This window comes from Vulpes vulpes, chromosome 10 (assembly GCF_048418805.1).
Source record: "Vulpes vulpes isolate BD-2025 chromosome 10, VulVul3, whole genome shotgun sequence".
Classification (NCBI taxonomy): domain Eukaryota; kingdom Metazoa; phylum Chordata; class Mammalia; order Carnivora; family Canidae; genus Vulpes; species Vulpes vulpes.
In genome coordinates this window covers 46,796,857-46,813,944 of record NC_132789.1, presented here as the reverse complement: position 1 = coordinate 46,813,944, position 17,088 = coordinate 46,796,857, and the positions used below count along the sequence as shown (strand labels likewise).

Sequence of the window (17,088 nt, the reverse complement as noted above, 5' to 3'; positions counted from 1 at the left end):
AGAGAGATGAAGAGGAGGAAAACAACAATTTCACCAAGGAAGAACTTCAGACTCCCCCTATGACCCCACCGAGCCCTAAAAGGGCTTGTATAACCAAAAGTAACTTTCCTCAACCCTAGTTCTTTACTCTGAAGAATAAGCACAGTCAGTGCTCTGCCACTTGATAATACAGGGATGCCCCTGTAGTACATGGATAGTTTAGGAAGGCTAAATGGAATCTGCACCAGTGGCTTCCCCTTAAAGTTATCATTTCATTCAGTCAACATTTCCTGAGTCCCTTAAGTTCTTGAACTCCTAGTTATATTATTTTTTCAGCTAAGAACTCTTCTCCTGTAATCTCCAGGAAAAAAATCCTGTATCTCTAGTTCAAACGTCAAAATCTTGTGTGAATTGATCCCTGATGTCCATATCTTCTGTTAACTCTGGTCCTATTCTTGTCTATTTTACATGCCTGGCTCTCCTAATAAAATATGCATTAGGTATACAAGTTTTACTTAATTCTTGCTTGAACAACATGCACCTGACACACAGTATGCTCTCTCACAATTTATTGAATGCATAAAATTTTACTCCTTGTTTCTGGCCTTCACGTAGCTTCCTTTGTCCCAGAGTAAAACCCACCCAGCCTGTTAATGAATTTGTAAGCAACGGTACCTTGAGTATAGAACGGTTTGTTGGGCTGAAATCTGGCATTTCCCTGATGCATGAAGTTTTGATGCAAACCATAAGGCCACGAAGCTGGGACAAGAGGGAAATGGGGACGTGGTGCATGTTCCCAAGGAATTGGAGGATTTAGTCCTGGAAAGCCTGGCTCTGCATTTTAACAAGACAGGAAAGACATACTTTAAAACATCAGTTTGTTCATTTCAATACACCTTCATTCCACAAAGATGTACTGAGTACCTACACTGGACAAGAACAATGCTAAATGTGAGGATATCAAAGTTTTTAAAGAATCAAATATGTAACTGTGTTCAAATTACTCCTAAGAGAGACATACAAGAGGATGACATATAATATGTGGTCACTGCTGTAATAGATGGGTGGAAGGTGTTCTAGAGAGGGCACTAACATATTTGGTTCAAGGATAGAGAAGGTTTTTCTAGGATGATTAAATAGAATTTTTAAGCACAAGGAACAAGTTAGGCAAAATGAGGCAAAGAGGGCATTTTAGACAGAAGGAATAGCATGTACAGTAGCCAATAAACAGGAAAGCACAGAAGTTTGGGAAGCTGCAAAACAAATAGCAATACAAAGAAAGGAGTAAAGGCAGGGAGTGATAAGAAAAAAAGCTGGACAGGGTAAGGTAAAATTTACATTTCAAAGAACTACAGTACATCATTAAGGAGCTTACATTTTACCCTAAAGACAATGCCAACTATCCTAGAAATAATTATATCATGGCCTGAAAGTTGATTCTATTAGAAACTAAAGCACTTGGTGTAATGGTTGAGAACTTGGGCTTTGGAGCCAAAGAGGTTGAAGTTCAAATACCAATTCCAAAAATTATAAAGGTTCTATTATGCACCTCAGGTTATTGTGAGGATTAAATTAGATAACAGAGGTAATGTGACTTACAGAAGTTCTGGTATGTAAGTAAGAACTCAAAAACACTATGAGTGCTATTCTTTCTACGGCAAACCACCCCATAGTCTACGTCCCTTTAAGATGTATCTGTAAGTAAATCTTTCAAAGTGTAACTTTTTAAAGTACTCACTAAATCTTTTGGATCATTTTGGTGACTTTTCTCATTCAGGGTCATAATGTGGCAGGAAATAATCTGAAAGACACTGTCCTCATTCACTGAACTTCCTAGCAGGAACTCAAATTAGGAGGTACGGGATAGGGAGGAGTACACAGTAAAAAAACTAAAACCCATACTAGACACATTCTTCACAAGCTCAGTCTTCTCGGGAGGTAACCAGAAAAAAAAAAGCAGCTGGTTCATGGAAGTTCATAAAATCAAGTTACAACTAAGAGCTGAGGCTATACTACAAGGTATATTGTTTTTCTTTAAACGAGACTTGGCATACATATTGAGGTCCAGATGAATTGAGAAACGATGTTTTAACACAGAAAGGTATTTCTTAGAATACATTCCAATCTCCCTTGGCCATTTTTCACAACCAAATATTTTCATAATACAAACATGGAGAGAAGGGATAGCTAACACAACTGGAGGATAGAATCAACAAGAATTAAGGGTGTCCTGCAGAAAGTAAGGTAAATTTAAAGATGGGGGATGAGTGATCAAGCCAAGCTTTCTCACAAAGCAAAAGGAGGGGAGAGTGAGCAAGAGAGGTAAGGGAGAGGACTTTCTAGGCAGATGGAACAAATTAATTAACAATTAGGGATAAGAGACAGTATGGTGTGTTTCTGGGATGTTAATTAGTTCATTAAGGCGTAAAGAGATCAACTAGTGATGGTACACGGAGGACTAGAACTGTAAAAACTGAGCCACTGTACCAAAGGGCAAGGCACTGGTGGGTCTGTGTTCATGTTTACATAACTCAGTAACTATCAAGGTACATGTCATGACATATATACAGTGAACATTTGTTGAGTGACAGAATGGCTATGTATGCCATATATCCCTTGACCTTGGAAATCTAAATGAGTTCCCACATTCTGGCATCTCTGCTCAGCAAAATGCATTATCTGTATTGTTCAAAGAGTTCAGAGATACCTCCTCCATCATAGTGCTCTAGGTAATAGTAATAGCATTATTTTTGTTTTAAAAGTACTGTATTTAGGGACGCCTGGGTGGCTCAGTGGTTGGGTATCTGACTTTGGCTCAGGGTGTGATCCCGGGGTCCTGGGATTGAGTCCTGCATCGGGCTCCCCTCAGGAAGCCTACTTCTCCCTCTGACTGTGTCTCTGCCTCTCTCCGTGTGTGTCTCATGAATAAATGAATAAAATCTTAAAAAAAAAAAAAAGTACTGTATTTCTTTTGAAAATTGATAAAGGGAAAGAATCAAGCTTAGTCTACTTTTCCCATACAAACTATATTTCAGGATAATCAACTAGCTAATAAGGGAAAGTTCTTTATAGAAGAATCACAAATTGTGAATAGAAAATCATCATTTTACAACCGATAGTGAAATAATGGTTATCAGCAATAATTATCTATGACAGCTACAACTATTGTGTAAAAATTAATGAGGAACTTAATAATGAATAGAACAGCCTGACTTCGCCTAATTCATTGATCCATCGTAGGTCACCAAAAGAGGAACAGAAAGTAAGTTCTTTTTAAAATGAGGGAACAAGAACCATATAGCACCAACCAAAAAGTAAAATTCTTGCTAACAAAACTAACCTGAATCTAATCCAGACGCTGGACCTAACTACCAATTTACAGAAAATATGGGGACAGAGGTACAATTTAAACAATGCCCCCAAAATAAAATTCACCCCCCCCAAAAAAAATTTCACTCAACACCAGAATGTGGGAAGTTCTATTTCTTAAAGTTTATATGGGGTTTTGAAAAAAAAAAATAGGAAAAACTATTATAAATTAAAGAAGGCTTAAGAGAACAACCATATATAAAGTATGGGGCTTTGTTTGAATCTTAATTCCAAAAAATCAACAGTAATTTCAGAAAAATAGGTAAATCATGCACCTGTGCCAAAATTTCTTGACAGTCATGCAGAGGGGGGTTAAAAAAAAAAAAAGAAAGAAAAGAAAAGAAAAGAAAAGAAAAGAAAAGAAAAGAAAAGAAAAGAAAAGAAAAGAAAAGAAAAGAAAAGAAAAAAGAAAAAAAAAAGAAAAAAGAAAGAAAAGAAAAGAAAAGAAAAGAAAAGAAAAGAAAAGAAAAGAAAAGAAAAGAAAAGAAAGAAAAGAAAAATAGGTAAAGATGAACAAGGACTAGGTATTAGAGGACACTGGGTTTGGTAATAATAGTCTCGTGTGTGTGTGTGCGTGTGCACGCGCGTGTGTGTGTTTTAAGAAATACAAATACATTTATAGGGAAATTTAATCCAGTGCCAAAGATTTGATTAAATACTAAAGCCAAGGGCGTCTGGGTGGCTCAGCTGGTTAAGCATCTGCCTTAGCTCAGGTCATGTTCCAGGGTCCTGAGACTGAGCCCTGCATCGGGTTCCCTCTCCCTCTCCCTCTATCTCTGCCTGCTGCTACCTCTGCTTGTGCTATCAAGTGAATAAATAAAATATTATAAAAAATAAATAAAGCCAAAGCTTTTTTTAAAAAGGGGGACACCCAGATGACTCAGCAGTTGAGTGTCTGCCTTCAGCTTCAGATCAGGGTGTGATCCCAGAGTCCCAGGATCAGGTCCCTCATCAGGCTCCCTGCATGGAGCCTGCTTCTCCCTCTGCCTATGTCTCTGCCTCTCTCTGTGTGTCTCCCATGAATAAATAAATGAAATCTTAAAAAAAAAAAAATGAGGTGAAGGAGTGGGATGGCTGGGTGGTTCAGTCAGGTGTCCAACTCTTAGTTTCAGCTCAGGTCATGATCTCAAAGTTGTGGGATCAAGACCTCACCTACATCAGACTCCATGCTTAAGAGGGAGTCTGCCTGAAATGCTCTCCCTCTTCTTCTGCCTCTACCCTCCCCCCACCAAAATAAATAAATCTTTAAAACAGATAAATGCAGTAAAGGAGTCAAAGACTAGCAAATACTGATAACTGCTAAAAGCTGGGTAATGGGGAGGAGGGTGTAATTCATCATTTTCTTTTTGTGTACATTTCAAATTTTTAATAATACAGTTTTTAAAATAAAAATATTATCAGGGCAGAGATCCCTGGGTGACGCAGCGGTTTGGCGCCTGCCTTTGGCCCAGGGCGCGATCCTGGAGACCCAGGATCGAATCCCACGTCAGGCTCCCAGTGCATGGAGCCTGCTTCTCCCTCTGCCTGTGTCTCTGCGCCCCTCTCTCTCTCTGTGTGACTATCGTAGATTAAAATAAATAAAGATTAAAAATATATATATATTATCAGGGCATCTGGGAGTCGCAGTCAGTTAGACAACTGACTCATGGTTTTGGCTCAGGTCGTGATCTGAGTCTTGAGATGGAGCCTCCAGTTGGGCTCTGCCCTCAGCACAGAGTCTGCTTGAGATTCTCCTTTCTTTCCCTCTGCCCCTCCCATTCGTAAGCTCTCTCTAAAATAAATGTCTTTAAAAAATGGACTAAAAAGCTAAATATAAAACAAGATTTATCTTTTATCAAATATTTTTGATTATGCAATATTTAAAAAACAAATGGATGGTAAGACACCTACATATCACTTGGCAGCTACGTCTAGGAATTGAGAATATGGATTATTCTTTATTATTCAAATGTTCTATGATGAAAATATATTAGAAATCAGAAAAAAGACTAGTGTTTTGTATTTTTTTGTTTAAGATTTTATTAATTTGAGAGAGAGAGAGAGAGAGAGGGAGAGCGTGAGAGAGAGATCACAAGCAGGTAGGAAGGGCAGAGGGAGAAGCAGGCTCCTTGCTGAGCAGAGGGAGCCCAATGCAGTACTTGATCCCAGGACCCCTGGAATCATGACCTGAGACAAAGGCAGACACTTAACCGACTGAGCCACCCAGGCACCCAAAACTAATATTTTTTAATGCTACAAAATGCTACCAACCTTTTTAAAGAACTGATCCTTACTCGGAGAAATGAGTCTAGGGCAAAGATCATACATAGGTTTTGAAGAAAGAAATTGGTAAATCTTGGATCTACTATGCTTAATTATGACAGCATGACAGTTACTTAACCCTGCAATTTCCTTAACTATAAAGTTAGTTTTAATAATACTTACACCATGCTGGATTGCTGTGAAAATTTAAAATAATAATAAAATGAGTAACACTTAAGTATATTACTTCATTTAATATTCACAACATTCCTGTGAGTTAGATGCTATTAATATCCCTATATTACTGATGAAACCAATGCACAAAGAGATTATAAGCAACTGCCTAATGCCACATAATAAATGGCAAGGCTAGGATTCAAATCTAGACAGTGTGAATTGACAGCCCATAAACTTTACCTAATCCTATATTGTCCCTCATAAATATTGCTTCCCATTCTTTTCCTCATATTTATTTCCCCAAGTTCAACCAGTAATACCAATCACCCAACCTTTCTACAGACAGATGCAAAAGAAGAAAAGGAAGGGTTACCCGAATTCCCCACTGTACCATTGTTCACCAGGGAATTTGGAGCCACAGTACGAGGCCAGTGTCCATCATGAGAGGAGTTAGGGATCGCCACAGGTCTGGCAGCAGGCTGTGCAAAGATGATGCTGGGATCGTTCAGGGTAATATTGCTGGGAGCACTGCCTGGTGCAGAGTGGATCACTGGGCCGTGGATAGGCCAGGATGGGGCAGGGATCTGGAGAGGGTGCATTGGCAACAATCCCATATTGTGCATGGGAGAATACTGAGCTGGTGGTGACTGGGGAAAGTTATACATAGGCATCTGGACCTGATGGGGGGTCTGGGTTCCCTGCTGAGGTGGGCCAAGCTTGGGTTGGGATCCTGGCTGGGATGGAGACTGGGTAATGGCAGCTGATTGGGAAGTGTTCTGTGGAAATGGCTGGGGCTGAGGAGAATAAGATGGCGAATCAGACTGCAAAGAGAAAAAGATAACATTTTAAAATTAATTTCAAAACATCTTAATGTATAAAAGCAGAGATTATCTAAATACAAAATTATGGAGTTATTTCATCAGAACATTATAAACACAACTCTGATGTGCATAGTAAGAGCCTCATTTTACATGAAAATAGAATTTTCTCCAAGAGCCTCAAACCTTCTCTGACATATATATTACCCTATAAATGTTTTTACTGTCCAAAGAAGAGAGAACCTAGATGTCATTCCCATCATGCAGAACCCATATTTCCAACTGTAACTAGAAATTTATGTCTAAATATCTCACAGCCACTTTGATTCAGTCCCTCAACAAGCTACTGTCAATTATGTCTGGGCATTGTTGTAGGTATTAAAAATCAATACTAACATGCATGCCCCTGAAGGAACTTAAAGTTTATAAGGGAAAGGAGAAAGTGCAGATGAATAGATTACATGAGCAATTACAATGAAATACAATCATTATCATGATAAGGAATCTATGATATATAGTGTATAAGGAAATCCCAGAGCAGGAATACCTAAACATACTTGGGAGGAGAAAACGATAAGATGAATGAAAGTGGAAATCAAGGAAAGTTTGCCAGAGAAGTGACCTTTAGGTTGAGACACAAGGGTAAACAGCAGTCAGTCTGATAAAATAGGACAGGGACAAGGGAAGGGGAGGAGTGTTTCATGCAGAGGGAACAACATGACTGAAGGTCTATACGCTCATCGACACCTCCTGGCTTGTATAAACAACTGGATTCTGAAAGAAGTTTAATATTACTGAAGTAAAAGGGCAAGGGAATGGCAGATTTGAGGTTGAAGAATGAGGGACATGTTAATGAAGGGTCCCATAGGCCTTGTCATTAAGACTTTTATCCTGAGGGCACCGGGAAACCACTGAAGGTTTTCAAACTGGTAAGGAATATGATCAATCTGTATTTTAGAAAAATTATTCTAGCTTAATGGGAATGAAATAGAGAGTGAGTCTGGGGGGTGGGGGGAAGACTTAAAGAGAGTGAGTAAAAAACTGCTCTAAGATAGCAGCCCTGAAATGACGGTAACCTAGGCTAGGGAAATACAATATAGGGATAGGGAAGCAAATGGCTGTGGGCTAGGGAAATACAATATAGGGATAGGGAAGCAAATGGCTGTGAGCTATTTTTTATGGGTAGAAAATAAGAGGACTTAGGGACTGGATGTGGGGGTTGAGAGAGGGAGTAGTTCTGGAAACCAGCGAATAGGATCATTTAATGAGATGGAGAACACAGGGACAAGAGGTTAAGTTTAGGAATTTGGAAAGAAATATGTATTACATTCTAGACATTTTGAGGTTAAAGTGCTTTGTGAGATATCGGAACAACAATGTCCATTAGACAGACTATGACCCAAATCTCAGGTAAGAGAAAAGTAAGTGCTAAAGGCAAAAAGTAAAAACAGCAGCATAGGAAAGTGGTTAGAGCATAGGTTTTAGAGACAGGGCCTGAGTTCAAGCCCTAGTTCCAAGTGTGTGCTGACCTCATGCAAGAACCTTAAATGTTTCTTCATTCACCTGTAATATAAAATAATAATCTATCTCATAGACTTTTGTGTAGATTAATTAAACAACACAGAATATAAACACCAAATTCAGGACAGTAGATACATTTTAGAATCTACTACTAAAGGAAGGGATGGTGGGAAGGCTTTAAGATGGGAACAGCATCCAAAAGGAATTACATAGGAATTACTGACTACATATCACTTTTTAATAAACCAAAGATAATAAAACGTAAAGAATTGTTAAGGCCTGGTGGCACTACATGGGTATCTATTACTTTCTGTACTTTTCCAATATTTTATCATAAGAAACAGGAGAAAAAAAAAAGATATGGCCAACAGCCACTAAACAATGTTAGCTAATATTACTGTTGTTATATAACATTTATGACAATGTCAGGCCCAGGGTGCCTGGGTGGCAGCTCAGTCAGTTAAGTGTCTGCCTTCAGCTCAGGTCATGATTCCAGAGTCCTGGGATCGAGCCCACATCAGACTCCCTGCTCAGTGGAGAGTTGCTTCTCCCTCTCCCTCTGCTGCTCCCCAGCAGAGAGCTTGTGCTCTTTGTGTCAGATAAAGAAATAAAATATTTAATTTAAAAAAAAGAAAAGAAAAAAATGTCAGCACCATAGTGGGTATTCAAATATTATAAGTGGGGTTAGTGGGCTCCTAAATGGGAGAGTTGTTACAAGACTTTCCCAATACTGATCTTCAAATAGCCTCTAAGAATTTTTTCTAAACACAGATTATACCATATTTAACACCTAGACCCAGGTTTGAATCTTTTAATTTCTCTTATTCTCAGCTTCCCAATTTGTAAAATTTGATCATACTAATACCTATCACTTCACATGGCCATCCAAGGGATCAAGTGTGAAGCACCAAAGCACAGTATCAGGTTTAGAGTAAGGAAGTATTCAATTCGCATTAAATTAATTTAAGGAGTACATGGTAAACAGACATTTACACAAGGGTTAAGAGTAACTCAGCAAAGTTAATATGAAACTTGTAAACCTGAACTCTAATTCAATACTCTTCTTTCAGAGGACGTATTTCACTAGGTATTCATATCAGCTATGAGGAGACACATAAAAGCTTCAGGCAAGTCCAACACCATGCATGTATTGCCCCAACACTACTAAACCCCTAACACATCTCAAGCTTTGTGTCTATTTTTATAAATATTGTGCTGATCTTCTGCCACGAGGCAAAGCCTGAAACCTCAAAGTCATTACCTTATTTTAACCAATCAACAAATGTATTAGGTAGTTATCTTATTTTACAAATAAGAAGGCAGGCTTACTAAAGTTAAGTAGCTTACCCACAGATAAAAAGCCAGATCTGCATTACTCCAAAGGTAATGCTCATCCCACCTCATGTGCCTAGCAAGGACACCTCTACAAAGCACTGTGTAATCTGGATGACTATATTTGCCAGTCTAAAAGATCAATCATATCACCCATCAAAGATAGTACTATCTTCCTGACAAAACTAATCCCTTTGCAGGCAGAGTACTTACACATTCTGAGGACTGTCTAGTCCTTATGGACTGATCACCTTGTTGCTGAGCAGAACCAGCCACTTGTTGGGCATTTACAAGGTTGCGGACCAGCTGGGCTGCTAAGAGAAGACATAAGAAAGAAAATCAACAGATAAAAAAACTAAGAAATGACAATCAATAAACTCCCTTCCTCTGTTAAGAGTTTCAAATCCTTCTAACTTTATAAACTTGGACTTTTAAATCATTATTACGTTTGTGAAAGACTTATAACAACTAGTATTTTTAAAGCCATTTTTCAATCATGCAAATCACCAAAAAAAAAAAAAAAAAATACACTGGTAGTAGAAACAAGAACAAAAAGACATATACTTCTTTTCTAAAGGAGATGATATATTTAAGAAAACCTTCTGCAACAAGAATCTGAGTAACTGGAAATCATCACTTCTAAATATTCTATTTTTTCTTTCATTGAACGTGGGGTTTCTAGTTTCTTAAAACTGGGGTTTCTAGTTCTTAAAATTACTTACGAATTATAACAGGAACAGATCTCTCTCATACATAATAGTAATGGGAAGAGATATAATTTCTCCTGTACATGTTCCCAGAAAAAAAACTCCTGTTAACTTTTGGAGGAAAAAAAAATTTAATTTCTATTAACTTTGCTAGGGAAAGAATAAAGGATGTAACTGAAATCAACAGAATACTTAAAGGGAGTTTACTGAATACAACAGACTGCTAAGACTTTAATAGTGAATGTATCTGAGTACTGTCTAAAATAAAGGCTAAATTTTCTTTTTCTCTCTTTAAGAAATTGTAAGGTCCAAAATCATACAGCTAAGTTTGGAACAGAGAGGAATCAGAATCCTTAGAATGACATCAACACAAATGACCTTATTTCTACCAAAAACTATTTTTGGTCTTTTCTATTTACCTGCCACACTGCTGTTCCTCTGACGGGCCAGCTTGACCTCTGGGCACTCTCTTCGTACATGTCCTGCATCTCCACATATAAAGCATCTGAGGTCTCTGGGGTCTCTAAACTCTCGACTGTCATGGAGGTCTCGGGGGTCAACAAGGTCTCGTGAATCCTTCTCCTCTTCATTTCCATCCTTCTCTTCTTCACTGTCTTTCTTCTTTAGTCTAAACAGTAAACTGCTGATACCAATAATGTGGGGGCTAGGGACTTGTAAACTGAGTGAAGCACAGAACAACCTAAACTATACAAAAGTTTCACAATAAAGGGATTAACATGCCCATTGTTTCATGCACCTTTTTTTAAGGCAAAGGAACTCACATTTAGAGCACACCTACTCATATGGCAGAAACTGGGTATTCCAGTAGCTTAATAATATCAAATTAGAAAAAACTTTAATATCAAATTGTAATCTTATAACAATATTTAAGAGGTTGGTATTTATTATCTCCATTTTACAGAGGAAAAGCTGATGCCTAAAGAAAGTGTCTTCTCTAAATTTAAGTCAGCATATAGCACTGATTGAACCTAGGAATTAATACTCTCTGAAAAGTTCTAAGCTCTTTATACTACACAAGCCTTGAAAACTAAAGAAAGAATTTTCCTGGCCTATTAAACAGAGTATATAGAATATAGGAAGATATATTTGATAATTATATTTTTGGGGGTATAGAGGATGTATATTCCTCAAGGTATATATTATATAGGTATAACTCAAATATCTCACAGATTCAATTATATTTTAATTACTAATTTGCAGGACTGGAAGGTACTCAGCAAGAACCCCATGACTTGGTCATTTTTTTTTTTCTTGGCTCCTGGCACAGTTCCCAGTAGAGTAGGTGTCAATAAATGCTTCTTCAATTAAAAAAAAAAACCCTCAAGAAACAGAAACTGAATGCATTAATGAATACATGAACAAATGAATGAGATACCACTGTGCCATGAATAAATATCATTCTGTAACAAAATTCCACTCCAATACACATTTTACCTAACGTCCAATTTAAAGCCCTGAACTTTCTCACTTATATATGAGCACAGTTATAGCTACAATTGGCCTCACATTTATTTTCCCTGTAATGCTGATATACAATCATTTGCCAACCTTCTCCTTTTAGGGCAGTCTTTCATGTAGTGGCCTATTTTTCCACACACACGACAACATCGATCATTGGGAGCCAGTTCTCCATCTGTTAGCACTCGGGAATCAAAGAAGTATTCCTAGAGAGAAAATAAAACTTTACTAGAAAAAAAAAACCACTATGAATTTTGCAATCCAAATGGAAAGAAGACCAACATGCAAAAGTGGTTTTAAAAAAGGAAATAGGAATGCCTGGGTGGCTCAGTGGTTGAGCGTCTGCCTTTGGCTCAGGGCGTGATCCTGGGATCCCGGATTGAGTCCCACATTGGGCTCCTTGCATGGAGCCTGCGTCTCCCTCTGCCTGTGTCTCTGCCTCTTTCTCTCTGTGTCTCTCATGAATAAATAATATATTTAAAAAAAAAAAAAAACTCGCTATCAAAAAACAAAAACAAAAAAGGAAATAAATGGGGTGCCTAGGTCACTCAGTTGGTTAAGCATCTGCCTTTAGCTCAGGTCATGGTCCCAGAGTCCAGGGATCAAGCCCATGTTGGGCTCCCTGCTCAGCCAGGAGTCTGCTTGTCCCTCTCCCTCTGCCCTGTTCGTTCTCTCTGTCTCTTTCTGTCAAATAAATAAAATCTTTAAAAAAAAAAAAAGGAAATAAATATCAACAAATTATTTCACTGTTATTAAAACCATGATATGAAAATAAGATTAAGAATTATCATCATCAGGACCCCAGGGTGACTCAGGTGGTTGAGCAGCTTGGCTCATGATTTCAGTTCAGGTCATGATCTCAGGGGTTGTGGGATCCAGACCCCAGTCAGGCTCCATACTCAGCTCGGATTCTCCTCCTCCTATTCCCTCTGTCCTTCCTTCCCTCTGTTCTCTCTCTCAAATAAATCAAGAAAAGAAATTATCATCATCATCAATATCACAGTTGCTAATAGTGCTAACCACTTTACATCCACATTATTTCTTCATTCATCTGTGGCATCTTTGCCTAATAACTTATTAAAGTAGAAACTATTTTCATCCTCACTTACAGATGAAGAAATAGAAGCTCGTAGAGTTTGAGTCATTTACCCATAGTAAAAAAGCTGGTAAGTAAACAGGATTTCAAGCTAAGTTGGTCTGACTACAAATCTCCTGCTTTTTGCCTCAAGAAGGCTATTTTGAAAAAAAATAATTTTTTTTTGAAAAGATTTTATTTGAGAGAGAGCAATCACAAGCAGGGGACAGGGGTAAAGGAACCAGCAGAATACCCGCTGAACAGGGAGCCTGATGCAGGACTCAATTCCAGGACTCTGAAATCATGACCTGAGCTGAAGGCAGACACTTAGCTGACTGAGCCACCCAGATGCCCCAAGAATTATACTCTTTACAAAAGACTTCTCTGTAAATAAAGCAATCCTCTGGTTTATTTAAAATATGATTGGATTTGCATTATAACATTTCAAGAACATGTAACATTTAAGAGAAGGTACAGAACCAATACAAAGTAAATAATTTTCCCAAGTTTTAGAAGTAGCAGGATCGTATTTTCTTTATCCTACCACCTAGCATAATAAACTAAGTTTTAGTTTAGTTTTGTTTTGCACTATCACAAGGACCAGTTTGTCCTAACAGTACCCACGTCCCTGGAAGACAAAAGAACATATCCACTTAGCACTCTTCAAATCTACTTAAAGTCAAAGATAAAAGTATAAGAGACACACCTACTAGGATGGCTATCATAAAAAAAAAGAAAGGATGTAGATGAAATGGATCCATACATATTGGCAGTAGGAATGTAAAATAACACAGATGCTTTAAAAAAGTCTGTCAGCACCTCAGAAAGTTAAACATAAATTTGTCAAAATGAACCAGCAATTCTACTGTTAGGTATATACCCAAAAGAAATTAAAACACACAAAAATTTGTGCAGAAATATTCACAGCAGCATTACTCATAAGAGGCAAGAAGTAGAAACAACTCAAATGTCCATCATAGGTGATGAATGGATAAATAAAATGTGATATATATTCCATTTAATGGAATACTGTTCAATCATAAAAAGGAATGAGGTGGTGATACATGGTACAACATGAACGAACTCTGAGAACATTAGGCCAAGTGAAAGAAGCCAGTCACAAAAGGCTACATGTTTTATGGTTCCATTTATATGAAATGTCCTCATTGACAAACCTATAAAAACAAAAAAAGGGTCAGTGGTGCAAAGGAATTTAAAATATATGCCAGGAGCAGACCAGGAAATCTAAGTTAAGTGGGAAGAAAAATGAAGACAGAAGATAGCTGCAGGATGGGAGAAAATGAGTCAGAATAGTAGAGGACCTAATAATGTAAATAGATGAAAAGAGAATATGTGAGTGAGCAAAAAATATGAATGAATAGAAAATATACTTGTCTTCATTTTCAGTAATATAGGAATGAAACACATCTATTTTGTATCCCTACAAGCCTAGTCAGTACATAGGAGAGAAATCAATAAATATGCATCAAAAGAATAAATTTTACTATGGAAAGTATAAGTATGAAAGACTTTGTTTTTATTTCTTTATTTATTTATTTATTTTAGTATGAAAGACTTTAAAGGATATTTTCTACAGTATCAGTTATAACACGGATAATAAAAACAATTTAAATGTTCACCAAAGGAGAATAGTTAAACTAGTATACACAAGCCATAGAATACTATATATTGACTTTTAAAACAGAAAAAAGTAGATCAAAAAATGGTTAGCAGACTCACAGGCCCCTTCAGACAGGCCCCACTGATGTTTGGGTCTTACTGCAAATGATATTCAAGACCGAAGACTGGTATCTACTAGGACTACTTATACTGAGTTATTAAGAGCTGCTAAAACTTTGTATTCATAGACTAAAGTTATTAGCACATTTGTAGTTCACTAAGGACTCTAATATTCTACTAAAAAAGTCTGACAACATGAAACTGCTAGGTTCCTATGGAACATACGTACATATACATACTAATAGTTGGAATTCCCACAATTTTCAGGTAAAATGCTTTGTTAGTGTATCAGCAGATTTATTTTGATCTGACTGTGCTCTTCATATATTATTTTTAATTAGTATGTTAGTAAAATTATTGTTGGATTTTCCTTTTGTTTGACATTTTGTTCTTACACAACTTTGATGTCATTTCAAATTTTACTGTTATTTTCTATCTCTCCATTATAATTATTATCACCACCATCCCCTAAGGTGCAGGATAATAAGAAATGTCTGAGAAGTAATGCTACAAGGGAAAACAGCTGTAGACTCTTCTGCTTTTCTCACCCTACATCCCAAAGAAAGAGTACAGAAACTATACTGAACAAGATCAAGGATATTCGTTATGTAATAGAAGAGACATTTTCTCTCGAGATTGCTTCTCTTGGAAGTTTCTTTTTCTGCGAACCTTAGACCTTCTCCCATTAGAAAGCAACCAAAAACCAGAGTGAGACCAAGAGGAATGGGAAATACTATACCACCCAGTTTAGGCAAAAGGAATTCTCTCAGTTCCATGCCATCAAATTCGGCTATCTCAAAATTAGAGCAGAAGTCTCAGCAAGTAAGGAAGTATTTCTTTGGTGTTGTCCTCTTTATATTTTCATCAAGATTTCTAAAGATGGAAGGGGGCAGTGGGCAGCACCTCAAATTCAAAATTTAAGGATACTGACTCTTGACTACCTTCATTCATTCAACAAATGTTTATTTGTGCCATCTTACCAGGTACTGGAAATATGATGATGAAGAGATAACAGACCCTGTCCTCATGGAACTATGATAGTCTAATGAGAAAGACAGAATTCAACAAAGAGACACACAAAATTTCGCAGTTATCTCATTATGAACTATGGTAAGTGCAATAAAAAAAAAAATAGGGAGCGTATAATTGTCCCATTCCCCTATTTCTAACACCAACTTGGAAATAGGATAAGGTCTCCTATATTACAAAAAAAGCAATTCTATAAGAAAGACTCAGAATTCAAATTATGGTAACTTACAGCTTCTCTGCCAATGAGTGGATAAAAAGGGGTACCAAAAAGTTTCCTTCCATTGATAAATGCCTTCATGATAAAATTGGTCACTATTTAAAAAAGAAAAAAAATAAATAAAGATGCAGACTTTAATGTGTAAAAGCTTTAAAAACAGGGTATCTGTATATTTAAAACTTACTTTTTCTAGATACTCCAGCACCAAGGTTATGATTCAAGTCAAAAGGATCTAGAAAATAAATATTTCATTTTTCAATTAGGAATTATGTTCATTACAACATAAAATATACATAGGAGCCATAACTAGAGACTAACACTACATAATCAGACCATTCAAATGAGCAAGTTATTCTTCTAAAATTATAGATTAAAAAAGACAGAAACTGGGGGAGGGAAAAAAGTAATAAAAGGGTCAAAACATAAAAATCAAGAGGAAGAATCTTCCAAATTCTAATGTGTTTTTAATTTTTCCTTCAATTTCCTTGCCAAATGAATGTCTGGCTTTTTGTTTGGTTTTGTTCCTCAGTTAATGTCAGCTAAATGATTACCTTCAATTGCAATACATTTGGATGTCCACTGCTTCTCAAAAGTTGTCAACAGCTTTTTCTGCCGAATGCTAATTACATATTCCTTAAAATCAAACTCTTCAGTATAGAAGCGAAGCAGTCCCAACCAAAGCTCTCCTAAGGTTTCTGTGTTCTTTCCAAGTGAAGGTAAACGCTTTTTCTATAGGTAAGAAAAAAAGAGATGTCTATACTTACCCAAAATATGGACCTTAAGTATAAGTAAAATTATTAAATTATGCAAATCCTAACATATATCAGTGAGCATTCTATAACATAAAGAATGAAAAAAAATTACCAGTTCTTCTGTTTTATCAAAGAAAAATGCATTCCATCCATCAACCATTCTCTGTGGAATCTGTTTTCCATCAAAGATCTGTAAAAACAATTTTATTATCAGATTTTAAGTTTTATAAAGCAAATGCCTAAGTATCTTCATATCATTTTAGAATGTAGCCATAAAAGATACTGAGATACTTCTTTCCAAAAGGAACATGTCAGGATGGTATAATTTGATGCCAAGGTATTAATGAATAAAATGTATCTGGAAGATCAAAGCTGGGAAAGGATATCTTAAGAGCATGAGACTTTCCAAATAACATATTTGATGTTACCTATTTTGCCTGTCAAAACCCATCCAGCCCAAGACTAATGAAGTGAAACTAAAGAGAAAAAAAAACAATGAAAACCATATTATCATCTAAGGATCATAGATGTAGAAATACATAATACCTATTGATTTGTACACCCAAAGGAAATCAACAGAACTGTATGTTTTGGGGAAGAGCTCTAGTATTTTTACACAGTTATCTGTATCAGATGAGGCTAAAAAAGCCCC

General features: G+C 36.8%; 1 protein-coding gene across 15 annotated transcripts in view; it reads right to left on the bottom strand.

Annotated features, from left to right (window-relative positions):
• Positions 1 to 17,088, bottom strand: part of TUT4 (terminal uridylyl transferase 4) — a 113,862-nt gene that overhangs the window by 931 nt on the left and 95,843 nt on the right. For 4 of the 15 annotated variants that reach the window (XM_072723948.1, XM_072723944.1, XM_072723957.1 and 1 more), the window contains 9 exons: positions 16,549 to 16,626; positions 16,236 to 16,413; positions 15,869 to 15,916; positions 15,697 to 15,779; positions 11,714 to 11,829; positions 10,564 to 10,787; positions 9,651 to 9,751; positions 6,140 to 6,587; positions 655 to 813 (listed from right to left, as the gene is read on the bottom strand). In XM_072723948.1, coding sequence (XP_072580049.1) covers positions 655 to 813; positions 6,140 to 6,587; positions 9,651 to 9,751; positions 10,564 to 10,787; positions 11,714 to 11,829; positions 15,697 to 15,779; positions 15,869 to 15,916; positions 16,236 to 16,413; positions 16,549 to 16,626 — 1,435 coding nt within the window. The remainder of the gene's footprint in view (positions 1 to 654; positions 814 to 6,139; positions 6,588 to 9,650; positions 9,752 to 10,563; positions 10,788 to 11,713; positions 11,830 to 15,696; positions 15,780 to 15,868; positions 15,917 to 16,235; positions 16,414 to 16,548; positions 16,627 to 17,088) is intronic. The other 11 variants (XM_072723949.1, XM_072723945.1, XM_072723958.1 and 8 more) reach the window with 5 other exon arrangements.